Here is a 14,477-nt window from a genome sequence, read left to right as displayed (position 1 = left end):
GTTCCCACTTTGTTTGTCATCTGGCCTGGGGCTTCTCAGCCCTGATAGGTGGGACCAAATTTTTCCAAAATGACAGCCTCAGGGGAGGTCACACTGATGATTATTCCGGGGACCTCCACCTCCAATGTCCTGCCCCCACAGTGAGCTCTCCCAGGAGACCCTCCAAGACCTCCTGATGGGCTTGTTCTAGATTTTTTTTTTTGTCTTTTCTGTCCTTTTAGGGCTGCACCCATGGCATATGGAGGTTCCCAGGCTAGGGATTGAATCAGAGATGTAGCCTCCAGCCTACACCAGAGCCATAGCAACACGGGATCTGAGCCGCATCTGTGACCTACACCACAGCTCACAGCAATGCTGGATCCTTAACCCACTAAGCGAGGCCAAGGATCAAACCCGAAACCTCATGGTTCCTAGTCGGATTCATTTCTGCTGCGCCACGAAGGGAACTCCAGTTCTAGATTCTTATAGAATCCCTGCTTTGCCCTCTGATCCAGTGCATATGAAACCCTGCGTGCCCTCTTAGAGTGAAGTCTCTGTCTCCCCAAATCCTGTGGAGCTCCTGCACTTAAGCCTCACTGGCCTTCAATGCCAAATGCTCCAGGGGCTCCTCCTCCCAATGCCAGACCCCCAGGCATGGAACCTGACGTGGAGCTCCAAACGCTCACTTCTGCAGGAGAGCCTCTACAATATAGTTATTTTCCAGTCTGTGGGTCACCCACCAGGCAGTTATGGGATTGCTTATATCATGAAAGCACCCCTCCTACCATCATGATGTGACTACTTCTTTGTCTTTGGGTATGAGATAGCTTTTCTGATAGCTTCCAGTCTATTTTGTTGATGGTTGTCAACGGTTAGTTGCAGTTTTGGTGTTTTTGTAAGAGGAGGTGATCTTGAGTCCTTCTACTCAAGAATCTTGTCTCTGTTTGTTGTCCTCTGTGCTGAGTCTAATCTCACTGGCTCATGGGCACCTGGTGGAGAAGTCATGCACCCAGTCCTTCAGACTGAGTTCCTAGACCTGGAAAGCTAATAATCTTTTAAAGATGGATATGACTAGTCAAAGTAGCTCTAGTTTTAAAGACCCATGATTTTAAGGGGAGTATTAGGAAGGACTTATGTTAAGTGATTTAAAAAGGGATTTTAATAAGTAATCCTAAAAACATGATATTTTTCATTTCCGTGACATTTAAATACGAAAGCAAACGAGAACCTTATTTCTTATAAGATCTGATTCTTTTAAAATACAGAGGCCCTTGGAGTTGCTGTCGTGGTGCAGTGGTTAACAAATCCGAGTAGGAACCATGAGGTTGCAAGTTCGATCCCTGGCCTTGCTCAGTGGTTTAAGGATCCGGTGTTGTCGTGAGCTGTGGTGTAGGTCTCAGACATGGCTTGGATCCCGTGTTGCTGTGGCTCTGGCATAGGCTGGTGGCTACAGCTCCGATTAGACCCCTAGCCTGGGAACCTCCATATGCCGTGGGAAGCGGCCCTAGAAAAGGCAAAAAGACAAAAAAATAAAAATTAAAATAAAATAAAATACAAAGGCCCTGCTTACCTACTTGACTTATTTGCATTATTTCTCCCCAACGGTCACATACAAATACATATGTCCAAGATATCTAGAAAATGTGTTAAGTATTAATATCTACAGAAACTTATTATAAATCCCTTGGCCAGAGTTCAAATAACTCACTTTCCTTTGTCCTTCAACCATTCTGGGTTCTTTTCCTCTTCTTTTAAATCACTAAACTCAGGAATTTCAGTATTCATTGCCCTTCGTGCCTCTGCTTGTTTGTGTAGCCACTGAAATGAGAATAAAGTCTAATGAAGGACACAAAGGACTTATTTCTTATTTTTTTTAACAGTTACTTTTAGATATTCCATATTCCAACAAAAGATGGAAATAATTTGTTATAGAATGAATGTGTCCTCCAAAATTCATATGTTGAAGCCTTAACCACCAAAGTGATGGTATTTGGAAATGGGGCCTTTGGGAGGTAATTAAGTTTAGGTGAGGTCATGAGGGTAAGGCCCCCATTATAGTATTAGTGTCCTTTAAGAAGAAGAACTGACCAGAGCCCATCATCTTCCCCCCAACCTCCAACCCCCACTCCCCCACTCCCACCCCCACCCCCACCCCAGCACCCTGACCTTGGGCTTCCCAACCTTCAGAACTATGAGAAATAAATGTCTGTTTTTTAAGCTACCCAGTGTGTGGTATTTTGTTATAGCAGTCTGCCCAGACTGATAAATTATTTGATGATGGTGATTTTAAACTTCCAGTTTTTACACCTCTCTAAGCTTTTTAAAAAATTTCACTAGTTGTAGAAATTAACAGAACACTGTAAACCAACTACAAAGGAAAAATTAAAAATCATAAAATAAAAATAGATTAAAGACCTAAAAAATATTTCACTAGCTGATTAATACCACATGCATAAAAATTTCTAGTCCAAATTTCATCCAAATTCCTGGGATTTCATGTAAGTATTAGTTTACTTTTCTCTTTTTTTGTTTTTTTGCTACGCCAGTGGCATGTAGAAGTTTTCTGGGCTAGGGATCAAACTCATACCACAGCAGTGACCAGAACTGCTGCAGTGACAATGCCAGATTCCTAACCTGCTGTGCCACAAGGGAACTCCTATTTCATTTTTCTTGTTTAAAAGACATATATATATTTACATTCTTAAAAAATATTTTAAATATTATAATTTTATAGTTGCAGCAATACTTTTATAAATAATAAAATATAAAAATATATTGTTACTAATAAGAGAAAGTTAATATTTATAAGGTGCTATTATATCTTAAGGGGCTTTCTACAACTTTTCAGTTGGGAGAGTTATCAGTTCATGCACAGTAAAAATTTCAGTTCTTAGGTTTTTTTTGTTGTTGTTTTTTCAGGGCCGCACCCATGGCATATGGAGGTTCCCAGGCTAGGGGCTGAATCGGAGCTGTGGCCACTGGCCTATGCCACAGCCACAGCAACGCCAGATCCTTGACCCACTGAGTAGGGCCAGGGATTGAACCTGCATCCTCATGGATGCTAGTCAGATTCATTTCCACTGAGTCACGACGGGAACCCCTCAGTTCTTAGTTTTATACAACTGAAGAGGCAATATTCAAAATCGCAGAACTCAGGAATTTAGAAATGAATGAGAGATATTAATGCCAAGTGCCACAGCATTAGAAATATTTGATGTTAATAATTAATGTTATAGTCATAATAAATTTCCAAATCTGTTCTTATCACAACACACATTGATCCAAAGTTTATTATGGAAACTGATGTTATTGATCAAATAAACAGAACATGAAACAGTTTATTTCCGGAAATAATCAATGATACTCTATATTAAATCAGTGTTTTCTCATAAGCATTCTGGGAACCCCCCCAAAAAAAACCCTGCAAAATATAGTTTTCCCATAATGAAATATTACATTTTTTTCATGAAGTGATATCTTTAGTATAATGAATAACTTTAAAAATTCACACCCAGTAACAGTTTCATTAGAGGAAATAAAAAATAAAGTATTTTGGAGAATTCCCATTGTGGTGCAGCAGAAATGAATCTGACTAGTATCCATGAGGATTTGGGATTGATCCCTGGCCTTGCTAAGTGGGTTGGGAATCTGGCGTTGCCATGAGCTGTCACGTAGGTCACAGATGTTGCTCAGATTCTGCATTGACGTGGCTGTGATGCAGGCCGGCTGCTATAGCTCCAATTTGACCCCTAGCCTGGGAACTTTCATATGCCACAGGTGCTGCCCTAAAAAGAAGGAAAAAAGAATATTTTCACCAAAAAAAAAAAAGGAGTTCCGTTGTGGCTCAGCTGTATCAAATCCGACTAGTATCCATGAGGATGTGGGTTCAATCCCTAGCCCCAGTCAGTGGTAAAGGATCCAGCATTGGCGTGAGCTGCAGTGTAGGCTACAGATGTGGCTCAGATCCCATGTTGCTGTGGTGTAGGTTGGCAGCTGCATCTCTAATTCCACCCTAGCCTGGGAACTTCCATATGCTTCAAGCGTGACCCTTAAAAAAAAAAAAGTATTTTCATTTGTGGTCACTGTAACAGCAAGTTTACCCACCTCCTCTTCTTCCGCTACTTGTGATTCCCGGAGGGCGGTTGGGAATACTCGAGGGGTAAAGTTGATTTTAATATTGCCAGCAGAGCGAGGAGCAGGGATACTGTCTTCCTTTAACTTCTCAAAAAATATATTTTCTGAATTTCTCCCTTTAAAAACAATATTAGCAAAAAAGTTATTTATCTCTCACTTCCTAGTTATCAAACTGACTTTGAAGGTAATTATACATTAAAGCTACTTCTAAAAGTTAGCTTATTGTATAGGTACAAACAACCCAAAAATATTTTCTGCAAAAAGAAATTTAAAATCCCTCATTGAAAATAAAGTGGCTAATTATTTCTTTAATCGATGACCTTCAGCTACTTTTCCAGGGTTCTCTTAAATCTGCAGTGATTAGGAATCCGACTACAGTGGCTCAGGTCACTGAGGAGGTGTTTTCTATCCCTGGCCAGCCTCAGTGGGTTAAAGGATCCATCGTTGCTGCAGCAATGCTCGGATTCAATCCATGGGCTGGGAACTACAAAAAAAAAAAAAAAAAAAAAAGAATATGGAGTTCCCATCGTGACGCAGCAAAAACGAATCCGACTAGGAACCATGAGGTTGCAGGTTCGATCCCTGGGCTTGCTCAGTGGGTTAAGAATCCAGCGTTGCTGTGGCTGTGGTATAGGCCGGCGGCTACAGCTCCGATTCGACCCCTAGCCTGGGAATCTCCATATGCCGCAGGAGTGGCCCAAGAGATGGTAAGAAGACAAAAAACAAAACAAACAAACAAAAAAAACCTTTCAAACTCTTAAGTAAAATGAGACAAATAGCAAAAGATAGAATTAGCTTTCTGTTCACAGCAGTCTATACTGCTTCCACAATTTTACAAAAAGACAAAATGCTATCTATGAAATATAAAATGCTTGATTAAAAAATATAATAAACAAAGTCTTCAAGTATAAAGTTCAGTTCAAAATGTATGCTGTGGCACAGTTGGTTAAGAATCCAACTGCAGCAACTCTGGTTGCTATAGAGGTACAGGTTTGATTTCCAGCCCTGCACATAGGTTAAAGGATTTGGTTTTGCCACAGATGTGACGTAGGTCACAGCTGTGGCTCAGATTCAATCCTTGGCCTGGGAACTTCCCAAAAAAAAAAAAAAAAAAGTATGCAAAGTCAGGATAATCTCAAAAGCACCAAAAAGCTACTTGGAAAGATTTCAGATACAGATACAGATATCTAGATATCTATGCCTATGAAGGTATCTACATATATATCCATCTAGATGTTCATAACTATACCTGAGATTCTATAAATGTATAATTATATATTAAGTATATTTATAGAGAGACGTTATATATAAATGCTAGAAACTTAATACTGAAATAGGTACACAGGTGAGAGCTAAAAATGCAATTACAGCCTTAGAAGAGCTACAGTCTCAGTGAAACATACATATAAAATCTCTGTCCACAAGTCCAGGAAAGTGGAGCATGTTTCTTCCTAGCGCTCTGAATGAGAGGAGAAAAAAATGTCTCCTGTGAGAAATCTAAACTTCAGGTATTACTTGCAAGTAATTCTTATTTCTGCAAACCAGAAACATGAAATCTCCTTATATGCATACATAAAAATAATCCTTGCTGGAGATGAGCATACAAACAAAAAATACAAATCACATGAGGATATAATGTATCTTTCTTCTATACAGTAATGAAGAACAGTCAGCAGACACAACAAACAGGAGGACTGGCCTACTAAGAGTTTGAAATCATAGAACTATCTGAAAGAGACTCTAATCATTTAAAACATGCTACTTAAAGATCTAAGATGGTCTAGGAGTTCTCATTGTGGCTCATCAGATTAAGAACCTGACATAGTGTCCATGACGATGTGGGTTCAATTCCTGGCCTCGCTCAGAGGGTTAAGGATGCAGCATTGCCACAAGCTGTGGCAAAGTTCACAGATGCGGCTTGGATCCAGTGTTGCTGTGGCTGTGGCACAGGCTGGCAGCTGCAGCTCCAATTTGACCCTTAGCCTGCAGGTGCAACTGTTAAAAAAAAAAAAAAAAAGAACTAAAACAAGTTAAAAAACATGATTAAAAACTAAGAACCTTAATGAAAAAAGAAGAAATAGGTATGAAAGAAGAAAATAAAACTTGCAAAATGAAAATATTGTCCTTGAAATTGAAAACCTCTACAACAAGTATAACAGCACATTAGGCATATTTGAAGAAAATTTGCAAACTAGAAGAGATATGGTATTACACAGAATGTAGCCAAAGATGATAAAGGCAATTTCAAAACAATTTGCTAGTTGAAAACAATAGCTTGTAACTTCCTAGAACTGAGGTAAGACACAATTTCTCTGAGTGAAACTATACTCCAAGTTCTGTTATGAGAGAAATATAAAACTGCACTTAGAATAATAAAATTAAAGTATACCAAAGTGAAGAATCGTAAAGCAAACCAGAGACAAAAGATAGATTACCTTACATAGGATCAAACTAAATCAAGAGCAGATTTCTCAGCAGCAACATTAGAAGGTAGAGGCAATAAAAACTTACCTTCAAATTACTGATGGAGGAGTTCCTGTTGTGGCATAGCAGAAACAAATCCTACTAGGAACCACAAGGTTGCAGGTTTGATCCCTAGCCTTGCTCAGTGGGTTAAGGATCTGGCGCTGACTTAAGCTGTGCTGTAGGTCGCAGGAGCATCTCAGACCCCAAATTGCTGTAGCTGTGGTGTGGGCTGGCAGCTGTAGCTCTGATTCGACCCCTAGCCTGGGAGCCTCCATATGCCATGTGTGCAGTCCTAAAAACAAACATACCCCAAAACAACAACAAAAAACCCCAAATTACTAATGGAAAATAACTTTCAGCTTTGAATTCTACAACCAGCTGGGAAGAGAATATTTGTGGAAGTACATTTAGTTTCTTTAACACATGCTGGTTATTCAGATTTTCTGGTTTTTTCAAGTCAATTTTGGTCATTTGTTTTCTGGGAAATTGCGCACATTTTCTTTCTTTTCAAATTTATTAGCCTAAAGATTCTTTTTTTTAATCTCTACTCTATCTATAATTATATAATGTATTTATTTCTAACACTATTTTTTCCTTGATCAACTATTGCAACATTTTGCAAATTTTAATTATCTGTTCAAAAAATCAATTTTTGGTTTTATTGATCCCTTTATTATTTCTTTGTTTCCTATTCCATTAATTCCTATGTTTATTTTTATTTTTCTTCTCCTTGTTTGGATTTTTCTGTGTTCTTTATACAATTTGTTTTCATTAATTTTTGAATCTTTTTTTTTTTTTTTTGGTTCCTGGGCTAGGGGTCAAATGGGAGCTGCAGCTGCTGGCCCTCACCACAACCACTGCAACACCAGATCCAAGCCGCATGTGTGACATATGCCACAACTTGTGGCGACACTGGATCCTTAACCCACTGAGCAAAGCCAGGGATCAAACTTGCATCCTCATGGATGCTAGTCAGATTCGTTTCTGCTGAGCCACAATGGGAACTCCTTGTTTTCTTTTTACTAGTTTAAAATTACTTTGTAAAAGTGAGTCAATATGCTTTGATCTTTAGCTTATTTTTTCATTTTACAATAAAATATTTCAAATATATACAAAAGTAGACAGAAAAGAATAATTACCATCATGCATTCATGTCTCGACTTCAGTTATCAACACACAGACAGAATCACTTCATCTTTTTTTTTTTTTTTTTTTTTTGCTTTTTAGGGCCACATGTGCTGCATATGGAAGTTCCCAGGCTAGGAGTTGAATTGTAGCTGCAGCTGCCGGCCTACACCATAGCCATAGCAACTCCAAATCCAAGCTGCATCTGCAACGTATGCCACAGCTTATAGCAACACTGGATCCATAACTTGCTGCTCAAGGTCAGGGATCAAACCCACAGCAGCCTCGTGGATACTAGTCAGATTCGTTTCTACTGCACCACAACAGGAACTCCCATCATTTCATTTTTACCTCTATTCACTTTCACATATCATATTACTTTGAAGTAAATCTCAGTCATATTTTTTCATCCACAAATATATCAATAGCCATCTCTGTAAGATGAGAATTTCATAAACCTAACTATAATACCATTCTCACATCTAAAGAAAAAATGTAATTAGTCCTTAATTTTTCAAATATCCAATCAAAACTTAAACTTCCAAGACATAAGTTTTTAACTGGATACATTTCTTCTGTCCCCCCTCCTCAAATCATGATTCTGTTGTATGAAAGAAAAGGAATCTTAGCTCATTTTATTATGAAAACCTCACTACTTCCTAGAAGAAGAAAGAAGTTTTTCACCTTAGTCTTTTTGTTTAGTTTCGTTTTTTCATGGCTGCACCTATGGCAAATGGCAGTTCCCAAGTGAGGGACTGAATCCAAGCTGTAGCTCCAATCTATGCCATAGCTGTGGCAATGCCAGATCCTTTAACCCACTGTGCCAGGCTAGGGATCAAACCCACTCCTCTGCAGTGACTGGGACCACTACAGTTGGATTCTTAATCCACTGCATCACAGTGGGAACTTGACCTTGGTCTTTATATTGCAGTAGTTCATATACCCAAATAATAACCAAATATTGTGGATACACACACACACACACACACACACACACACACACACACACGGTGATGTATACACTTCTCTAACAGAACTCACTTTCCCAGAAAATGCCAAAGTAATAATTGTACCATTTGTGTCAAGATATCTAGATGCTGAATTTCTAGTAAGGCTTTTACGCTTTAATTTTTTTCTCTCTTCTTCAATTTGCTTTCCTTGTTGATGTAATTTTTCTTTTATCTCAATTCTTCTTTGTTCTTCAGCTTTTCTTTGGTGTTCTTTCCAGGCTTCCAATTCTTTAGTTGCTTTTATTCGTTCATTTTCTTTCATACCTTCTATTTTTTTCCTCTCTTCTTCTTCAATCTATAAGAATTATAATTATAAATCATTTTGGGGGGTGTGGGGATGCTCTCAGGTTGTGGGATGGAAATCCTATAAAATTGGATTGTGATGATCATTGTACAACTACAAATGTAATAAATTCTCTGAGTAATAAAAAAGAATAAAAAAATTATAAATCATTTAAAACATAAACAGCAACTTTTTTTTTTTCTTTTTATGCCCACACTTGCAGCATGTGGAAGTTCCCAGGCCAGGGATCAAACCCACATCCTCATAGAGAAAATGTCAGGTCCTTAACCCATTAAGCCACAACAGGAATTCCTTAACATTTTAAAAATAAGAATTTCATTATAATAATAAGTTATTTTTACCTCTAAACTTTTGTCATTAAATCTACAGCAATAGAAGTAAATAAAGAATTAAAATGGGAATGGCAAATCATTTAGTAGAATATTCCATGATTTGGGTGTCAATGAACACAGGATTTAGTTCCAGACTTAGCATTAACTACTGATACATTCTTGGGCAATCACTATCTCTAGCCTCAGTTTACTCATATGTAAAATGTGGGTAGGTATTCAATTAGATAATCTAAGGATTTGGTTTAAAAAATAAGAACTTATTCCGAAAGTTAAATCACTTTTCTCAAAACCTGTATACACACACACAAATACATATATGCAAACATTTGCCTTTCTACTTATGCCAGTCTTACCTTGTCTTAGGACTGAAGTTGTGCCACCCTTTAACTGAGGAATGAGGGAATAATAAGACAGGAAAGAGGAAGAAGAAATTAAGGAGTCTGGCTCTGGTGGGTGGAAATGTTTGACTATGAATCCTGCTGCCAACTATGTTTGCAATATAAGTTATTTAAAACTTCCACATGGAAAGCTAAATATCAAATGAATTTGAAAGCAATACACTGACTTCATGTAACTAACTTGTCTATGGTAACAAAAACTTCTCACTTCTATCCTCTATGGAAGCAGCATCTAACAGAACTTTTATCAATGGTAGTAATGTTCTGTACTATCTATAAGCCACTAGCTACATGTGGCTGATGGAGCACTTAAAATGTGGCTAGTGTGATTGAGGAAATGAATTTTAAATTTTATTTAAATTTCATTAATGTAAACTTAAGCTAATTTACATTTTTTTTTTTTTTGGTCTTTTTGCCATTTCTTGGGCTGCTCCCACGGCATAGGGAGTTTCCCAGGCTAGAGGTCGAATCGGAGCCAAAGCTGCCGGCCAACGCCAGAGTCACAGCAACGCCGGATCCTTAACCTACTGAGTAAGGCCAGGGATCGGACCGATTTGTCAACCACTGAGCCATGAAGGCAACTCCCCAATTTACATTTAAATAGGACATCTGGGAGTTCCCATCGTGGTGCAGTGGTTAACGAATCCGACTAGGAACCATGAGGTTGCAGGTTCGATCCCTGCCCTTGCTCAGTGGGTTAACGATCCGGCGTTGCCGTGAGCTGTGGTGTAGGTTGCAGACGTAGCTCAGATGCCGCGTTGCTGTGGCTCTGGCCTAGGCCGACAGCTACAGCTCCGATTAGACCCCTACCCTGGGAACCTCCATATGCCGTGGGAGCGGCCTAAGAAATGGCAAAAAAAAAAAAAAAAAGACATCTGAAAAAATTTATTAAAGGTTGTATTATTTTAGGATATAGAATTAACATTATAGGTATGGAAGTTCCCCCTGTGGAGCAGTGGGTTAAGAGGTGTGGGTTTGATCCCTGGTCTGGCGCAGTGGGTCAAAGGATCCAGTGTTGCTATGGCTATAGTGTAGGTTGCAGATGAGGCTCAGATTCAATCCCTGGCCCAGGAACTTCCATATGCTGTGGATGTGGCCACAAAAGAAACAAAGAAAAAACATGATAAGAATAAAAACCAGCCACTGAAGAAGTACTCTATGATATTTGCATGAGTTAACACCCTTTTCTGTAAGACTGTTTATTTTCCTATTGAACTGTGAAACACAGACTTTAAAACAAGTTTCACAGATTACTGGAATTTCATGCAATCCCAGAATTGCACTTAAGACCTAAACTAAGCACAAAATAATTACTACATGTCCTAAGTTCAGAGAGCTGCAAAGAGCGGCCAGCAGGATGGGTCAGAAAGAACCTGCACATGGCAATGAGCTAGCATTTAAATGCCTGACAACAAGCCATGATGAACAGTCAGTGTTAACCAGAGGCAGTCAAAACCTAAAAGAAGATGACAGGAGTTCCCGTCGTGGCGCAGTGGTTAACGAATCCGACTAGGAACCATAAGGTTGCGGGTTCGGTCCCTGCCCTTGCTCAGTGGGTTAAGGATCCGGCATTGCTGTGAGCTGTGGTGTAGGTTGCAGACGTGGCTCGGATCCCGCATTGCTGTGGCTCTGGCCTAGGCCGGTGGCTACAGCTCCGATTCAACCCCTAGCCTGGGAACCTCCATATGCCACAGGAGCGGCCCAAGAAATAGCAACAACAACAAAGACAAAAGACAAAAAAAAAAAAAAAAAGATGACAACTTCCCTTAGTTAATGTTTCCCTTTTCTCCTTCCTATCTGTCCCAACACATGGAAGGAGGAAAATGTATGTCACAAATTTAAGAGTCACAACATCTTCAGCCTTCATAATGAGTGTGGGTGGAGTGAATTTTTTTTTTAATTTTTAAATGCATAAGACTAAGTCTTTTTTTAAAAACTGAAGAATAGCAGATGGGATTAAGATGGCAGAATAGAAGGACTGGAGCTCAACATCTCTCCTAAAAACAACAAAATTCACAACTAAAGGCTGAGCAATATTCAACCAAATAGACTGGAAACCTTTAAAAAGATATCCTACCCCAGAAGAAAAGGAGGAGGCCACATCAAGAGGTAGAAGGGGTGATTACGCGATATAAGCAAATCCATACTTCCTGGGTGGGAAGCCCCACAGACTGGAAACTAACTGGTTCACATAGACTCACCTACAGGAGTGAAAGTTCTGAGCTCCATATCAAACTCACGTGTGGGGATCTGGCACTGCAAGAAAGAGCCCCTGGAGCATCTGGCATTGAAGGCCAGTGGGGCTTGTGTGCAAGAGCTCCATGGGACTGGAGGAAACGGAGACCCCATTCTGAAAAGGCACACACAGACATTCACGTGCACTGGGTCCCAGGGCAAAGCAAAGTCTCCATAGGAATCTGGGTCAAACATGACTGCAGTTCTTGGAGGACATCCTGGAAAAACAGGGGTGAATGTGGCTTGTTTTGAGGGAAGGACAATGGAAGCAAAGCTTTTGGGAATATCCAGCAGCATGCCTTTCTTCTGGAGGTGGCCAATTTGGGAAAATCTGGCTCCACCCATCAGTCAGTGCTGAGAAGCCCCAGGGCAAACAACAATCCAGGTGGGATCACAGCTCCACCCCTCAGTAAACAGTCTACCTAAAGACCCCTCAGGCACACAGCCCTCTAATCCCATCCAGAGACAAAGCCCCACCCACCAGAGGGATAGGAATCAGCTCCACCTACCAGTGGGCAGGCATCAGTCTCTCCCAGCAGGAAGCCTACAGCAAGCCCACATACCAACTTCAGCCACAAGGGGGGCAGACACCAGAAGTAAGAGAGGCTTGGAGTTCCCGTCATGGCTCAGTGGTCAATGAATCCGACTAGGAACCATGTGGCGTAGGCAGGCGGCTACAGCTCCAAATAGACCCCTAGCCTGGGAACCTCCATATGCCGCATGAGTGGCCCAAGAAATGGCAAAAAGACAAAAAATTAAAAAATTAAAAAAAAACCAACAACTGAAGAATAGTTGATTTACAATGTGTTGGTTTCAGGTTGCAACAAAGTGATTCATTTACACACATAACCATCTTTTTCATATTTTTTCTCTTATACATTATTACAAAATACTCAGTGTATTTCCCTGTGCTATACATTCATCTTTATTTTATATCTATTTTATACATAAAACTAAGTCTTTAATACTAAAAACAAAACTGTTCTTGTAACCAAAAGGAACAATAAAATTCTTTTATTACACCAAGATGTAGTCAAGGGAAATATGTGTGTTTGCGTGCATGTGCACACATATGCATATGTAATTTATTAATATGCCATATTAGAGACACAAAAAATAATACTCAGGGATTAATAAGGAAGAGGAAGAATTACAAAAGGCTTCACAGAGCAGGTGACAGAAGGAACCAGAATGAAGAGAAAAACATGAAGAAGGTAGTATCACAAAGCTTATGAAACAGACAACAAATAGAGAGACAGACAAAAGTTAAATAATCCTCGAAGGTCTTTTATTTTTAAAAAAATGTAATAAGGGAATATATTACTTAAAGGAAGAATAGGTGTTAACAGAAAACCCAGAAGGGTAGCAAAACAATCACCACACAAAAAGAACTGGATTTTAAGTGCTTTGTATTGTTCAGCTGTCAGATAATATGAATTATTGGTTTGGTACAGAAAGCAAAGCTAAGTAATGAGAGAATAATGCTCTGCACTTAAACCAAATTCCTGAAGATGAAGAAATCTACAAATCTTTTAATTTAGAATGAGTCTCTGGTTCATCAAGACATTTTTCTTTATAAGCCAAATCTCAATTATGAATTACATGCAAAAAATAATAAATAAAACACTAAAAAACTCAATCAAGGAAAATATTAATATTATAATACATCTTAATCAGAGGGTGTTTCTTATTTATGATATTAGAAAATTAAAAGAGAAAAACAGTGTGATCTCAGTACCTAACAAAATATTAGTTGATACTAAGAATTTTAAAAATTAGATCAATAAAAAGGACCTATAAAATATCATACTTCAAGGTGAAGCATTAAAAATATTTCTAGTAAAGTCCCTAAGAACAATATGCCTACAGTTTTACTATTTTTCTAGAAGGCATAAACTATACAATAGAATTTTTTGCCTTTTTTTAGGGCCACACCTGTAGCATATGGAGGTTCCCAGGCTAGGGGTCGAATCGGAGCTACAGCTGCCAGCCTACACCAGAGCTACAGCAATGCCAGATCCAAGCCATGTCTGCCACCCACACCACAGCTCACGGCAGCGCCGGATCCTTAACTCACTGAGTGATGCCAGGGATCGAACCTACAATCTCATGGTTCCTAGTTGGATTCGTTTCCACCACGCCACAATGGGAACTCCTATAATAGACTTTTTTTTTTTAGCCTGCCCACAGCACATAGAAATTCCTGGGCCAGGGACTGAACCTGTGCCACTGCAATGACAATGCTGGATCCTTAGCCACTAGGATACCAGGGAACTCCTAGAATTTTAGTTAAAATATATACTTTTTAAAAATTAAAAATATTTAGGATTTCCCGTCTTGGCTCAGTGGTTAACGAATCTGACTAGGAACCATGAGGTTTCGGATTCAGTCCCTAGCTTTGCTCAGTGGGTTAAGGATCTGGCGTTGCCATGAGCTGTGGTGTAGGTTGCAGATGTGGCTTGGAATTGGCATTGCTGTGGCTGTGGTATAGGCC

General features: G+C 39.3%; 1 protein-coding gene across 7 annotated transcripts in view; it reads right to left on the bottom strand.

Annotated features, from left to right (window-relative positions):
* DNAAF4 (dynein axonemal assembly factor 4) overlaps positions 1–14,477 on the bottom strand; it is a 99,120-nt gene that overhangs the window by 26,283 nt on the left and 58,360 nt on the right. For 4 of the 7 annotated variants that reach the window (XR_014811079.1, XR_014811081.1, XM_021094952.2 and 1 more), the window contains exons 4-6: positions 8,778–9,009; positions 4,084–4,229; positions 1,688–1,797 (exon numbers count right to left, since the gene is read on the bottom strand). Coding sequence is in view for 3 of the 7 variants with exons in the window: in XM_021094952.2 (XP_020950611.2) it covers positions 1,688–1,797; positions 4,084–4,229; positions 8,778–9,009 (488 nt within the window). In the remaining 4 variants the exon portion in view is untranslated. Of the gene's footprint in view, positions 1–1,687; positions 1,798–4,083; positions 4,230–4,433; positions 4,598–5,029; positions 6,109–8,777; positions 9,010–14,477 lie in introns of those variants that run through there. The other 3 variants (XR_014811084.1, XR_014811087.1, XM_084969647.1) reach the window with 2 other exon arrangements.

Source organism: Sus scrofa, chromosome 1, assembly GCF_054392235.1.
Source record: "Sus scrofa isolate SSC_HxYL_T2T_F1_AM1 chromosome 1, Sscrofa_HxYL_maternal_Yorkshire_Landrace_v2.0, whole genome shotgun sequence".
Taxonomy (NCBI): domain Eukaryota; kingdom Metazoa; phylum Chordata; class Mammalia; order Artiodactyla; family Suidae; genus Sus; species Sus scrofa.
The sequence above is the reverse complement of the archived record's forward strand: the minus strand, read 5'-3'. Positions and strand labels throughout refer to the sequence as shown.